This window comes from Asparagus officinalis, unplaced genomic scaffold (assembly GCF_001876935.1).
Source record: "Asparagus officinalis unplaced genomic scaffold, Aspof.V1 AsparagusV1_Un326, whole genome shotgun sequence".
Lineage (NCBI taxonomy): Eukaryota > Viridiplantae > Streptophyta > Magnoliopsida > Asparagales > Asparagaceae > Asparagus > Asparagus officinalis.
This window is the reverse complement of record NW_017972591.1, coordinates 146,410-163,182: the sequence shown is the minus strand read 5'-3', so window position 1 is coordinate 163,182 and position 16,773 is coordinate 146,410. Positions and strand designations below refer to the sequence as shown.

Genomic DNA, 16,773 nt, shown 5'->3' with positions numbered 1-16,773 from the left:
AAATAGAGGGGGTTTTTTTAATAATCTAGGACTCTGGGGTTTCTGAGTCGTACAAGGTATGAACCAGCATAATATATATGCTAATATAACCTAGTAATGTTAACTTCTAACTTAAATGTTACAAATATATAGTCACAAATAAGTTAAGATACATACCAAAATTGCTGACAAAATAATCACTTTCCAATGTTATACATACTATTCATATTCATATATTTCCAAAACAACTATATCCACATATTAATTCATTATACATTCTTAAGCGGTTTACAATGTCCACCCAAGAATACAAAATTACCTTAGATAACTAAATCAATATAAATCAAACATACCATCAAGTACATCCCTCCTTTATATATAATGAGAAATTTGTGGTATTCCTAAAGGCACTAAAAACTTACATCTGTCATATAAAAAAATTGACACATGGACATCTTATCCTGTCAAGAGTTGACATGTGGACACCTAATTCTATCTTCATCTAAGAATCCTCACCAATTTAAATGTATTCATCATTAGGAATTATAATTAGAGTCAAATATTCTGTAAACCTAATCTAATTATAATTATCCATAATTAAAAACAATCTAATAATCATATTTTTAATTATCTTACTTTTATACATAAAGGAGAGAATAGTGGTTTACTATTAACCTTAAATCTCAAAACATAGTCAAGTGTCCCTTTTTTTTTAGTCAAAATTTCACTAATCCTCAAACAAGTTTGGCGTTTTGGTACTAAACCCTCAATTTTTAAAATTCTCACTAAACCCATAATAATAATTGTTTCCTGATATAAAAGAGGGTTTGGTTGTTAACCGTTAGCCTTACATATCAAAGAATGACTATGTGGCCCTCCTTGATTATTTAAAGGATAAATTTTACTAAACCTCCAATAAATTGGTTGTTTGGCACTAAACCCCCAAAGTTTTTGAAACCCTCGATAAGTTTTGGAATTTTAGAAAACCAAAAAACATTTTAATTAATTACATTTAATCCTTATCCACATAACGACGTCATCCCATAATTTTACACAATGAACATTATTCCTCGAGGTCAATATATACCTCTCAGATCATTCTTATTTGCACATTAGCCCATAAAATTACAAGCAACCCCTAAAAATATAAAATTACAAGTAGCCTTCTAAAAATATGAAATTAAAAACCACCACCTGAAAAATCTAAAAATTACAAACAACCCCATTTCAATTTCAAAAATTATAGACAACCCCCTATAAAATCCAAAAACTACAAACATAACCCGGAAAGAATATGAAAAATACAAACACTCTTAAAGATCCGAATACTATAAAAACCCCAACCTCCTTGGAAAATCTAAAATTGCAAAAAAACCTTCTAAAAATTCTATGTAGACCCTATAAATTCAAAAATGACAAAACACCACACGAAAAAATTTCATTATTACAAAGAGCTCCTTGCAAAAACCAAAAATTAGGAACAATCTTTTTCAAAATCCAAAGAATACAAACAATCTCCTAAAAATTCAAAAATTACATACAAAATCCTGAAAATTATAAAAAGTCATTATTAGAGGTGTTCTGCCAAAAGTATTAGGGGTTAAGTGACAAAACTAAAAACTCATTGGGTACTTTCTTCCAAAATTAATTGGGGGGTATTTTGGCTATTTGACCACACTTGAACTCACGAAATTAATTTAGGAGTTTTCAACAACATATTTTGAGGACTTAGTGAAAGTTTCAAAGGTATTAGGGGTGTAGGGTCAAACGCACAAATTTACTAAGGGTTTGTGAAATTTATCCGTATTTCAATTTTTATAGAGGGTAGCTTAGTGGTCAAAGGTGAAGACCTTATATCTATGAAAAAATAAAAAATCATTGGTTACTATCTTGACAACGTACATTGTCTGTCAAATTAATATGAGACTAAAGTTCTAAACTAATACGAGAATCAAGTGAAAGACGTCATTAATAAAGAAAAGATAACTGAGAAAGTGTAAAGAACAAACTAAACTACATAAAGGGTAGAGATAGAAAAATAAATGGTTTAAAACTCCCATTTATATATTAAGAAAAATTGTTCTTTGTTGTTAGCCTTACATCTTAAAAAACTTTTCATGTGTCGTCCCTATTTTTTACTTTGAAATTTTAAAATAAAAACTACCTACATGCTTATTCAGTGAGCTAAGATTTCCTTTCTTTTAGAAGAGGGTTATATGCATATATACCCCTTAAATCAAGGGTATTTGTAAAAATGCCCCCCAAAACTTAGTATTTGCAAACCTACCCCTCAAATCATCAAGTATGGGAAAAAAATACCCCTAAAATCAACAAATTATCAACTTGGTGATAAAAATATGACCATTTTGTTGATAATTTTTACATTGTAATTGCAAATTAGTTTATCAGAGTTGATGATTAATTGCTTTGAGGGTAATTTTTGTTCAAAACTGATTATTTGAGTGGTAGTTTTGCAAATACTAAGATTGAGGGGGGTATTTTTGCAAATAACCATGAATTAAGGGGTATATATGCAATTAACCCCTTTAAAATGTTACGAAAAGAGAGGAATTGGTGGTTAAGCCATCTAATTTGAATTTCAACTTCTGAAATAAAAATCATCCACACCCTTATTTTGTAATATTTAGAAATATTACAATTCAATTTTAAAATATTACCATTCAATTTTATAAGCATGACCACAACCAAAAATGAACCTTATAGAGAACAAAGAAATCAGATACAAACCAAAGAAACTAGACTCACCCGTGTGTGCACGTGCATGACGCTTGTGTCAATGAAATAGATCAAGACTTTAGCTATGCTAAGCCCGGGTTCATTTATATCCTAAGCAAAACCCATTTCCCAACTTCCCACCAATGTAAAAGTATGCCCATCAATTTAAGACACTTGAAGGTCGGAAAAATATCTCATAACTTATTTAAGAAACAATTATATAATTGAAACTAAAAATGAAAAGAGCACATGGAAATTGAGTCCATGTGTACAGAATTCGTCAACTAGTAACACTCATCTATCGAAAAGAAAGAAAGAAAGAAAGAACAAGAATAATGGATTTAAATTTCAAATGACTGACACTCACATCATCTGCATCTGCTTGGTTCATACAAGCATAATAAATTTGAAATGAAATGACAACCATTGGAATGGATATATGCAATTCAACTGCACATATGTGCAGATAGCATGATCATAATGCAGCAAAATGTAACATGAGAGTGTCTACTCACATGTGAAGGAAGGACAATTGACTTGGCTTTTCTATATTCCCTAACAGCTAAATCATATTCTCCCTTGGTGATGCTTCCACGAATTGTACTAGGCAGATTAAACAATGTACGGAATCTCTGAAGCATTCCTTGAACTGATCTGATCTTCTCAGCTTGCACCTGAATTACAGAAGACATAAGCAAAGAAGCATAAACTAATAGATATCAGTATGATGATACTGGTATCAAGTTTCTGAAAGATAAAAGTTAGATGACCACCTGTCTCTCAAAAAGAGGCTGAAATGCACGATTTGCTGTTCCACTGATTTTCTCTGTAGCAGCATGCAAATGAGCAGTACCTGCACCTTCGGGATCTTCCTCGATTTGTCTCAGTTTTGATTCGATATCTGCAAATAAAATCAATGTTTTCACATGGTGACAGGAAACGGAGGAAACTATATATCCCAGAGAAATTCTGTCCTGAGGAATATTTTTTTAAAAAACATACAAAGAAAATCAAAAGGAGAATAAGATATAGAAGTTACAGAAATAACATTAACATCAGATAGTAAATAATAGATTATTATGGAATGTTATAATGAGACAGCCTTTTTTCTTTTGACAGGAAGATCAAAAGAAAAGAAAATAGATATTTATAGCTAACATCATGAGTTAAAGATAGGTCTCCCCACAACCCACCTAACTCTTAAACTGCCTAATACAGGTTTCAGGGCAATAACTTTGAAGTTTAAGAAACTTGGTAACTTACCATCAATTGTAGTCTTGCATGAAACAAAACAGTCAAAGTTCTCTTTAACTAACTTTTTCTTTTCCTTTGTCCTCCCTTTAAGATCAGTTTTCAAAGTAAGAGCACCAGCTTCTAAATCAGCAGCACTTGTCTCTTGGTGAACCCGCGAAAGAAAAACTTTGGGATCAAAATCTGGTGAGGTGTAGATTACCTTTTCTGCAAATAACAAGAGCAAAAGATATGTTACATTTAGAAGGATTGCAACTTGCCATAAGCATTTAGATACACCAGTAATGGGATTATTATTAAGCAGTCACTCAACGATTTCTGTTAACATTGCAGAAAAAGTTGAGAGCAGGACATCAACTATGATTTGTACTTTTTGGACTTACAAATCCTAACATTGTTAATTCCACAATGAAATATCTAACTCAATCTACTTTATTATTTTTAGCCAAGATTTGAGTACCTCGTTCATTGGGGTCTAAAGTATCTTTTTCTCTAGAAACTGGAGAGCTTACTGAAGAATCTATAATCAACCTTAATGATTTGTTATCTATTACCCTGCAAGAAGGAAGCAAAACATTCATGTTAATGACAGGATGAATCAATGTTAATCAGATATCATAGTATATTGCCAAGTAAAGAGAAGCAATATACAGTTATGTAAGGCAATTAAACATGAAGTAAGGAAACTGCAGCAAAATCACAATGAACCCAAGTCTAAACCATATTGACTATGCTTTCAGTAACAAAATAACAGTAACAAAATAGGTAGAGGAAATAAATCCCTACTCTGCAGCAAAGAGACATGGATAACACGGACGTGGACCGACTGCTGATAGTTAATATTCAACACTGTATATATGTGTGTATTAAAAAACACTGTATATATGTGTGTATTAAAAAAATGATAAAATAAGATGGTGAGCTGAAATTCTTATCATGAGATGACCCAATGGACTACCCGGAATGATGATCGGCACCGTCCATCATGATTTGCACTCATCACGATTTATATGTAAAAAAAAATTATATCATTTTGAAATTTCTCATTATTATTTTCGCAGTGTGCAAAATGGACAGCTAATAAGTTGTCTGAAAAATCAATATATTAAACTAGTTTGATTCATATTCCAAACTTTGTGAAAATTTCACCATATACATTTGATGATGTTTTGAACTAGATGTATGATACGAATCATGAATTTGATGAGCCAATTAGACCATCTCACAATAAAATTTCATTTCACCATCTCATCATATTATTGAGCAATTCGTGTGACAACATTAGGAAGAGTGAAGACTGTGAAGATCAGAATTAGATGATGTTCCAATCTCTCTCTCATAATCCAATTCACCGTAGATCATTGATTCCCTTGCTTTCAGGCCAATTCTTTTTTGCTTGCCCACTCTCTTATGTTGTCAAAAAAAATTATTATATAAAATATCCCTCTCCCGATGAACTAGCAACGGATGCATCTATTGCTGCAGGAGAAGAGGAATGAATTCTATAACTATAAATAGTGGGAGGACTTTGCCAAGAGAAAGAGTAGCGAAAAAAATGAGAGCAGATCTTCCTTCTTATAAAGAGCATGCATAGGACAGAGAAGATCCCCCTGGGGTACTCTCTTTCAATTACACGTCAGCAATCACGGCCGAGTCAACAAGAGTTGACATTTACCTATCTTATTGAACTGGTTGCTCTTGTTGGGAATCAACCTTCAACCAGTGGTTATTGAATGAATAATGTGTCCGAGAAGATTCCTAATCAGACCTTGTTGGAACTGCATCCCCAGGCCTTTCTGCTTTAGTGGATTCGTCCAAACCTTACTGCTTTGGCTGTAAAAGCATCTCTTTATATGAGAGACTGTACAATTAATATAGCTGCATGCAATGTTTTAAATATAGGTTGATTTTATCGATTTATCCCCAATATATAGGTTTTGGGCTATGGCCGATATGTTTTTTGTAAAAATATACCGCATATAGTTTTGGGCTGGTTTTTCCCGATATACCAGCGTAAATCCGATAAAGCGGCCGATTTTTCGTAAGCTAAAATCACCCGATTTTCTACAATTTACATTCTAAGTGAACTAGTTCACGTTTGGAGACAAAAAAAACCCTCTTTTCCATATTTGACCCGCATACACTAAACAAAAACAATACTATCCTATTCTATTTAGCTTCCACTAAATAAAAACAATTGGTAAATGATCCTAAACATTTGTTATTTACATATTAGTATGTTTATATTTCATTTAATGTGCTTAGATTACTTTTTAAGACATTATATTATATATCATCACCATCCAATATAACACTCTGATTTTTACTACTTATCCCCGATATATCCCGATAACTAGGATCCGATATGAATTTTGGCTATCCAATATATTTCCGATAACCGATATTTAAAACATTAGCTGCATGATCTTATCTATTAGAAATTGGTCTCTCTCTCTTCTTGGTTGTGTCTTTGTGCTACTTATTCATTCATGGATAAAAAGCTGTGAGCTCCCTGATGAGACGAGCTCAGCCTACAATTGAAGAGTGGACATGGAATAGATGGAATAAATCCAAAAATGGATTTTTGTTCAAGAATGAAATCTTATAAGAACTCTCCATATCTGGTTCCTCTTTCAGAACTAGATCACATCTCAAATATGATGAAATAGGATGAATTGAGATGGTATTTTCTAAATATGTAATTATCTTGAATATATCAACCATTTCTTTAATTTCTGATCGCCTAGAGACAAAAGAAACATCTTGTTTTTTCCTCAAAAAATTCATTGCATTAAGGGTTGTGCCGATAGCTACTCCATCCGTCCGGGGGCACACCTTACTCTACCATTATTATAGGAGTATATTGTGATCTACATGTTTTGTACAGTATATAAATAAAAAATTAAGTATATTGGGTTATAATTAATCACGTATCGATTGATTGTAAAATTAACAATTTCCATCAATACAACTAAAGAGACAATGAAAAGTATGTCTTAGAAGTATTGAAACATCATGGTTTTTTATTTATACATGTTTTGAGACATTTAGATCATAATGAATGGAATGGATCGTCCTTTGGAATACCTAACTCATGCATCAAGAGGTCTTTCTTGTTGTGTTGTTAGAAATCCGTTATTTTTTATGACTACTTGGGGCTTATGTAATATACGTACAACCATGGTTTTAAATATCGGCCGATAATCCGATATTATCGCCGAGTTATCGGATTTGGGAGCTTTCCGCTAGGATAAGTAGGATTTTTAATCGGTTATCGTTTTTTGAGGTTTATCGGCGAGTTATCGGCGATAAAGGTACTTATCGGCCGATAAGTAGGCTCTAAATATCGGCTTTATCGGCCGATAAGTAGGATTTGGGAGCTTTTACTTTCTTTTGGATTTGCTTTTTGAATGTTTACAAATTATGAACTATTTGTTGCTTTTGGAACTTGGTTGATTGGTGATTAGCTTATGTTTGTTTATGGATATTGATAATGGCTCATAACTACTAAATATCAACTTAGTAAGTTAGTTTATGAATCTCATGATTAAACAATAATTATGTAGATACGTAGATGGTTCTTCATTCTTGATGTTATCTTATTATTTGCTAGTTTATTATTCCATTTTGACTAACATTATATTATTTTTCAAGCTTATGTTTGTTTATTATTTGCTAGTATATTACTCTGATAAATACTACTTATCCCCGATATATCCCTGATTTCCGCTATCCGATAAGAATTTTGACCGTCCGATAAACCCCTGATAACCGACATTTAAAACCTTGCGTACAACACACATGATTTTATATTTGTAGACATTTTAAGATGTACATCAAGATGAACAAAGTCGTCCAATTTCATTGCAAAATCTGCATTTTTTGCAAGTGGCATAACGAAGCTAGTTATGCCTTAGGAACTAATATGTGTGTGTGTGTGTATATATATATATATATATATATATATATGTATATGTATATATATATATTCACACATATATATACATATATATATATTATATAAATAATATAGTAAATCCAATATATGTAAATATATATATATTGCCATATAGATTGAAATATATATATGCATGAGTATTAGTTGTACATAATATACCTTATATATATATAGAAAATTATACTATGAACTGACAAACATTTTTGGTCAAATGGATTTGCCCAAAGCATATGCCCGATGTAACCGTCCCCCTCTTGCGTACATTGGTGTAGGCTCACATGGCAATGTGTTGGCCATTCTCCCTTTTGCAAATGAACTATCAGGCTCAGAAATAGTTTCGTTATATATATGCGCACGGCCGCATCATATAATGTTATAAGACATACTGTATCTATATATGTCATATAATAGAATCGTACATATATATGTATATAATATGTGTGTGTATTGTATATAATATATTATATATAGTATATATATATATATTAATATATATATATTATATATATATTATATATATATATATATATATATATATATATATATATATATATATATGTTGATACAATAGATGGATATATTCTGGGTTCTTAAATACTTGGTTTTCCTCTAGATGTGCTCTCTCCAAGGTTGCTGATAGCGGATCGCGGCGCGTCGCGGCGAGGTACCGCTAAGGCTATATCGGGCTATTGCGGCGAAATCGCGGCAAATAGCGCACAGTCAAATAGCGGTCAAATTTAAATATATTTAAATATCCTAAATAATAAGAAAATTCATAAAAAAATCTAAAAATTCAATTAGTTATAAATTTCTTGTATTATCAATAAATAACAATTAATAAGCTTGTTGTATGAATGAAACTATGAAGAAATCCAATAAATATAGCATCATAATATGTGTGATAACGGGTTTAGCGGGTTTAGCCGCTTTTAACAACAAAAATCCGCTTTTAACCGCGAAAATCCGCTTGTAACCTCGAAAACCCGCTTTTAACCTGCTAAAATCCGTTTTTACGCGCTATTCGAATGAATAACGGATTTTCCCGCTTAAGCCAGCCGCGAAACCCCTACGCATAGCGCTGAAGGGCCGCGACCGCTATTCGCGCCGCTATAGCCCCGCTATTGGCCGCTATTTACAACACTGGCTCTCTCCATTCTTGATGTTTGTCATGCCACCTGCGCATGAGTTCTCTAGAAGCAAACCTTGTAATTTAAAAACGATCAAAAACAAATTTTGAATTTACATACCCATCCTTAACTAGAAGCAAGGAAAAGCCTCTTGATTGAAAGAGATCCAAGGTGAGGAAATTTTGTCACATACCAAGTATATAATAAATTTTTATAAAGTAAAAAAAATCAGAGCTATGGTGAAAAGTACATAGTTAAGGGTCTGCGAACAAGAGTAGTGATAAGATGTGCAATTTCTCAGAAAGTCCTCGCTCCAGGTGTTAAAAATTGTATAATTCCAAAACTAGTTGGAAGCTTGGAGGACTATAGTACCAAATAAGGTTCAATTCCACTAGAACATGTCATGCCACCACGGGAATCCCGCTTTACCTATGTAAAGTGTTACTATGTGAACATCTTATACCAAGTGGAAAAATTGTGCACATCATAATGCATATACCTTAAGTTCTAATGAACTCAAGAAATAACTAGAAGTTTATTTTTAAGGAAGGAATCTTGAAAAACCTTCCATAGCTAAACAAGATAAGGCCAAGAGTAGAGTTAGGTGTGAGAATTTTTGCAAAATCCTCACATAGTACATTATATTTTATGATCTACAACTACAATCCAGTTGAAATCAATCATATAACATTGATGTCAAATTTCTAGCTGAGAAAACTATATACATAATATACAGGGACCTAAAACGTAGATGTATACATAAGTACATATATATATGGGGGGAAATGAGTATGAGCTGACAATTCATTTTGCAAAACGCGCTATCAAGAAATACACAAGTGATTTGGTCCACCTTAGTTGTCACATCAAAAGGTGTGGACCTCACTATTTCATCTCTTAGTAGCTCATTTTGCTAAATGAGCCACCACCTCACAACCATCAAACCCTATATATATATATATACATATACATATCTATATGTCTATATATCTATATGTATGTCTATATGTCTACATATGTAAATATCTATATGCATATGTATATATCTGGTATGCGGCATTATATATATTATATATATTATATATATAATTTATGAGGATATATAATATTAGGGGTAATTATTATATATATATATATATGATATATAGTATAATAACATGGGTAGCTGTGTAGCCAAGGCACAAATTTTGTGGCTTGGTAGTGAGGTGGCACAATCCTCACTCATGTCAAATGGGGATCAGCATTTAATGGGTTGAGGAATCATGGGGATATGCAACTATTTGAATGAAGTAGAGGGAATTATGTCAGCGCTCACTACCAAGCATACAACTCTTTTGTGGCTTGGTCGCGAAGCATATCCCATTTTTCTCTCGATTATATATTATATATTATGATATTATATATTATATATATTATATATTATATATATATTATCTATATATATATATATATAGTATATATATATATATATATATATCCACACACGCTCAGATAAAGAGCGTTCTAGTAACAGATATCGGAGTTATCTTGGATGGACAAATTAGATATAGTATGGCAAATACAGGAATATTTAGTAAATATTGGAGTATTACATTGGATGTATATAGATATCAATTCTAAGTGAAATATAAACATTAAAAAATTCTAATCATGTAATAAGATATGTTTATGGTAAACAAGCAGAGGAAGATATAGCTGAGGTAGTGAAGAGATAGATACCAAGAATTCAAGAAAGAAGAGTTTTTGAAGGAACTGTTGCAACAGTAATTTACAGAAAGGAGTGTAGAAATTGCATGCTGAAATATGAAAATTGCTAAAAACCAAAAATTCATGCCGAAGCATGAAAAAATGCAATTAAAATGTCTAATACAAATTAAAAAATGTTTGATAATATCGGCAATAATTTGGACAAAAATAATATGCATTTCAGTTGCATGCTTGTAAACTTACCCTAGCCCCAGTGGATCTAAAACCTCCACCCCCCGAGGTAAGGATTGCAAGTTGGTGAGGCCCTTTCGAGCTAATGCTGCTCTTGGGTCAATAGTTTGAGTGGCAGGTGTAGCCCTTGTCTCACGCATCTCACGAACCCTTCGAGCAAGCTGAAAAAAATTAAATGGGTAAAAATTCTATGTTCATCTCATCAAATGAAGGGATAATACATTAAGCATGAGCAATGACTTCAGTGCATCATAACGATTTAATTAGCAATGTGATTTTCCAAATAACAATATCAGAAGGAGCTGGAAATGATATAAAAAAACTAGTAGACCTAACCCTTACAAAATTTAAGGTGTTGATGGATCAGAAGAGAGAAAATAAGGGGACAACAACCTTTCAGTTTCATGTCCGTACAAGGGTTTGTTGTTCTTTGTGAGTTCCGTATATTATGGACACAACGGAATACGTAATATTCATGCAGAATATATGCCATGAAATTGATCAATCCATTTAAGAACAAAAATACTAATTCAATTTATATAAAGCTAGGGATACGAATAAAATAAGTAACACATCTATAAAGTGCGAGAACTGTTTCTCCGTAGAAAATTCAACGAAGAATGAAGTAGTATTTCAATTATAATATTTCTATTATGAACTTCAGGCTCCGAATCTATATAATATCTGATGACAGATGACCTTAAAAGTACACTAACGAAGAGCTTTGACATATCACAAATAATAAGAAAATTAATTGATACATTTACAGTTTAATCACGGGGAATCTTAACTAGTAAAACCCATTGTGGGAAAATAGTGGCAGAGACCTATGTCTTAAAAAGTCAAAAAAGAGATAAAAAAAACAAATGTATGATCAATTTCTTGGATTAATTGATTATTGGTCCATGTATATTGAAGTTTTTGGAGAGGTACATCTCAATACACATCTATTGCTTGTCACACTCCAAAATGGGGACATTCTTGGATTCATGGTTTGAGTTCATCCTATTACCTCACACTTTAATATAAGATTGGTGAGTTCCATGTTTAATAAATTTAAAACATAAAATAGTTGCCAATTAAATGTACTGTTGAACTAAAATTAAGTGGAAGTCTAGCATTGCTCTACAAGATCATTTACTAATAAAAAGTTGGATCGAGAATTATAGCATTGACCAAGTTGTTTACTTACAGGTAGAATTTTTCATGTTTCCGAAAATGATGTATATATTGGCATCCATTGACTGGCACCTAAAATTGCATGAACCTTGTGTTTGATTGTGTATGTACATACATATAACTATAGTTGCATGGAACACGATTCTGTCTGGTTCATGGGATAGGAATGGGAGACCAGTATGCCAATTATTTGGAATTGGTTACACGAAAAGCTAGGGAACGTGGTACGCTTTAGTTTTAGTTTTTAAATTTAAGTGTTAGAGGTTTTGCAAGAGTCAAATTCAAGAAAGATGTTAGTTGATATCAGTGGTGAACCTTGGGAATCATGTTGCAAGTAAAGTATTCATACTTTATTTGCTTAATTTCTCATGCCTTTTGTTGTATAATATTTTGAAAAATAGTTGCTTTTTCAAAATTTTATTTGGTTTGAATTATAAAACGGGGAATGCACATCCAGAATGATTGATACTGGGTTGCGGATCGCTATAGCATCCCATGTTCCCAACAACTATGCATACAACGATAAAATTTCCAATAACTATGCATAAAAAGATAAAATTTCCACACAAAGTTGATATATACCTCCTAGGGTGCTAGACTCATTCTAACCATAAACATCATTTTTATTTGACTCTAGGAGTATTTTCTAATATTTATAGATTTTATGTTGTTTAAAGATATCAGTTATAAAAAGAAGTTTAGAAATGAATTTTCATTTAGAAAATTTTTTCTATTCGTTAATGGAAGCTTGAGATGACATATTTCACTCTTTTCATAACTTACAATTTTTTATAAGACTTCACTTTGATTTAACACTATCCTTTTAAGAATGAATTTTCTATATTAATTTGAGGGTTCATGTTCAAAATTGTATGAGAAGTGATGGGCTTTATTTTTCAAAATTTTCAACATGTGTTGACCAGTTTTTAATAACACACTCTACCCATCCGAGTACTCGCCCAAGTACTCCTAACGTGTGGGTAGATGAAACCCGCTCGATTATGTAGGAAACCCGAACAACTGAGCGGTTAAAGGGTATGCGCCAACGTAATGAAATTCCATTATGCTGGTGCATAATATATCTGACCTAAACTGCATTTAATTACCTAAAAAATAATACGCTACTTCCAACTAAAGCTAGTCACTCCCACAGCCCCCACTCCACTAACACTAGTTGTCGATCACTATCACACAGTGTCAACGCTGACCGCTGCAATCTCCCATCGTTCCACCACCAATCACCGCAAGGATTATGAGGAAGACTAAATGAGGAATTTATTAGTATTTGAAATTTTTATAACATATGGAAGTAATTTTAGTTTATGAAATTTTAAAAGTCTTACTTTTAAGTGTTGAATAGTTGGGAGATTATTTAGTCTTTGCTAGGTATGTTTTATATTTTCATGAATTAATGTATTTTTATAGATGATAAATAATATATATATTAAAAATTTCAAAAACGCATAGTCCTACATGATCCGATTAATCACCACATAATCAGATTGAGTTATGTATAGTGAAACCGTGCTTTAGAACCTGGGTGTTGACTAACCATTTTACAGTCTTTATATTTTCATGAATTATTATATTCTTATATGGAATAAATAATATATATTAAAAATTTCAAAAACGCATAATGCTGCATGGTCCGATTAATAGCCACATAATCCGATTGAGTGTGTCCTGATATTGGACTGTACGTATAATGAAACTGTGTTTTAGAACTTCAGTGTTGACTAACCATTTTACTATCTACTGACTCTAAAAGAGAACATATTTAACCCACCTCTTTATATGCTAGTGCCCAAGATGCCTTCCAGCAAGGTTTACTCAAACTAACCTCTATGAGTGTCATGACATCTTTGTGTACAAAGATTGTACCTTTTCATCTAACTAACTGGAGCAGTGACAACACGACAGTCCATTTTCACAAAGACTACAATTTTTCTTATTTTGAGTATTTCGTGATATAACAGTTCTTCATCTTCTTCCATGACACAATATTTGCAATCATGTAAAATATCATGAAGAAGGTAAGGAAGTAACACTTGAATAGCTAGAGCCTTGGGAAAGCCTAGGTAACAGAGAGGATATTAAACCACTCATGTCTCGTTTATTGGGTTTTATTTTTGTTGAAACTTTTAATCCTTTCTTATTGTACTACTCACCAATGTTCAAAAACACGATTTTATCATGTGAGCGGTCCGAGAGTGCTTAACAATTTATCGGATTATGCGCCCTTTAATCAGATTATGCGGAATTATTTTTTTAATTTTAATATATATTATTATTTATCATTTGTTAAAATATATAGAATTCATAAAAATAAAAAATATTACCAAGAACCTTCGACTAATCTGTTTCACAGGAGAGCTTCAAAGGGAATGCTTAAGAGCTTCGAGGTGACCGTCAGGGAGCTTGTAGAGAGAGCGTCGACGAAGGCCGAAGACATTCGTCACAGGCACTAAGTTTGAACTAGAGGGAGAATAGAGAAAGGAGTAGAACTTTGGGAAAACTTTAGAGGTAGTGCTTTTTTACATTATTAGTCGGGTCGGCTTTGCAGTAAACGGGAAGGTATTAATTCAGCTAATCTAACTCATTCCAACATTAAAACATAAAGGAAAGGTATTAATTCACCTCAGCCTCATCGACCCGCTTCCAAGTCCTAGGCTCCCCTCCATCATCTCCTCCTCGATCACCATCATCCCTCGACGGCCTCCTCACCCGATTCTTCTGTGGCTGGATCCCGATCTCTCTCGACGAATCCTCCTCGTCTCCCGACGATATGCTCAGCATCTCCACCTCAGAATCATCATCATCATCATCACCTCCTCCTCCTCCTCCTCCTCCACCTCCTCTCTTATTCGAATTGGACGAAGAGGCGGAGCTCATTCTAGGGTTAGGGTTCCTGTGTTGGCTCCTGCAGTTGACCGCGACGGGAGCCTAGACGAGATTGACTACTAGCTTCAACGATTTCGACGAAGGTCTCTGATAACTGACATCGCGGTTGGCTTGTTCCTTGAGCGCCATCTGGAGGAGCTCGTCCTCTTCGCTGTCCGACATGAGAGCAGAATTCCTCAAGGTTTAACGGTGGAATTCTTGGAGATCTTCGGAATTGGATATTCTCTTGATCTTGGGAAATGGAAGGTTTGGTTAAGATTAGATCTGGAGTTCGGGTGGAATTTTGGAAAGAAAGAAGAAATGCGTCTGCCTGGAGTTTCGGAAGAAAGGGGGTGTGAGAGATTCGACGGAGCTTCGACGGAGGATTCGACGACGAGATTCGAGGGACGACGAGCTTTTGAGGGAGGAGTGAGGAACCAGCTTCGAGGGAGAACAGTGAAAACCCGAGCTCTAGAATCCGCTTGGAGTCACAGATCTGAAGGAGGAGAGAGGAGAGAGGAGAGAGAGAAAGAGGAGAGACGAGCCCATCTGCTTGGAGTTAGGGGAGAGAGAGAGGAGCCGAGATGGAGTCAGATCTGGAGGAGGACGCGGCGGCTGATAGAAACCTAGGGGCTGTTTGTTTGGCTTAAAAAAATAAATCAAAAAATAGGAAATTGATTTCCTATAAATGATTTTTTTTTTTTTACTTCTTAAAAGTCACCATATTATTAGATGATGTTTGTGCTTTTTTAAAGGAGGTAAGTCACCTAGAACTTAAAATTAGAACTGGGATAATCTGTGTGATAAATTTATAAGGTATTAGTCACATAGACATAAAACTAGAACAAGATTTTACAGTGTTAGTCAAGTAGAACTCTAACAAATCCCACTTTTTTTATTTTTCTATACAAAAATGAGAGTTCTAGCCTCTCAAATTATTCCAAGTTTTAGCTTGGAACTAGGTGGTAAAAAACTAGCACTCATATTTATTTTGTTATTTTTTATATTTCTTTCTTTTTCTTTACTTCTTTCCTATTATGGTTATCACCATCATTAGACCATCATTATAATAATACTTGTTAATATCTTATAGTCTAACCAAAAGTTATTTAATAGTAAAGAACATTCTTATAAGCAATTATTAATTAATAATAGTAAGTTTAAAATACACAAATAGTATTTATATCTTCAAAATGCATAAATATATATTTCATGATTATAAAACTTTATCTCATGTTATTTTATCAAAATATCCCGCTTCAAAAAATTGTTCCTATTTATCCCACTAAAATATTCCACTAGCGAAAAATTATTCTACTTTAACAATTATCCCATTTTACATGAAAATATCTCAATTCACTAACACCCCCTAAGAAAACTTGTTTTGAGGTTGTTTGGTTGGCTAAAAAAATAAGGAAATGATTTATAAGAAATCTATTTCCTATAATATGTTCTTTTCTTGTGTTTGGTTCATTTTCAAAACTAAAAAAATAGATGAGATGAGATGAGTTGTCATTATATTATTGGATAATATGACTCATACTTAAGGAAACCAATTTCATTTTTTTTAGGAAATGGATGGAAATAAAATTTTAATGAGATGAGATTAGTTGTCACCATATTATTAGATAATGTGGGTGATTTTTAAAGATGAGATGAGATGAGTTGGATGATGTGACTCATTTCTTATGTTTGGTTTATTTTCAAAAGTAAGAAAGGTAAGAA

General features: G+C 32.9%; 1 protein-coding gene across 1 annotated transcript in view; it reads right to left on the bottom strand.

Moving 5' to 3' along the window:
- Positions 1 to 15,695, bottom strand: part of LOC109827622 (exocyst complex component SEC5A-like) — a 43,559-nt gene extending 27,864 nt beyond the window's left edge. The window contains 6 exon segments of the mRNA XM_020394639.1: positions 3,231 to 3,389; positions 3,489 to 3,616; positions 3,979 to 4,173; positions 4,427 to 4,521; positions 11,002 to 11,150; positions 14,806 to 15,695. Coding sequence (XP_020250228.1) covers positions 3,231 to 3,389; positions 3,489 to 3,616; positions 3,979 to 4,173; positions 4,427 to 4,521; positions 11,002 to 11,150; positions 14,806 to 15,231 — 1,152 coding nt within the window. The 5' untranslated portion in view covers positions 15,232 to 15,695.
- Positions 15,696 to 16,773: the final 1,078 nt, after the last annotated feature.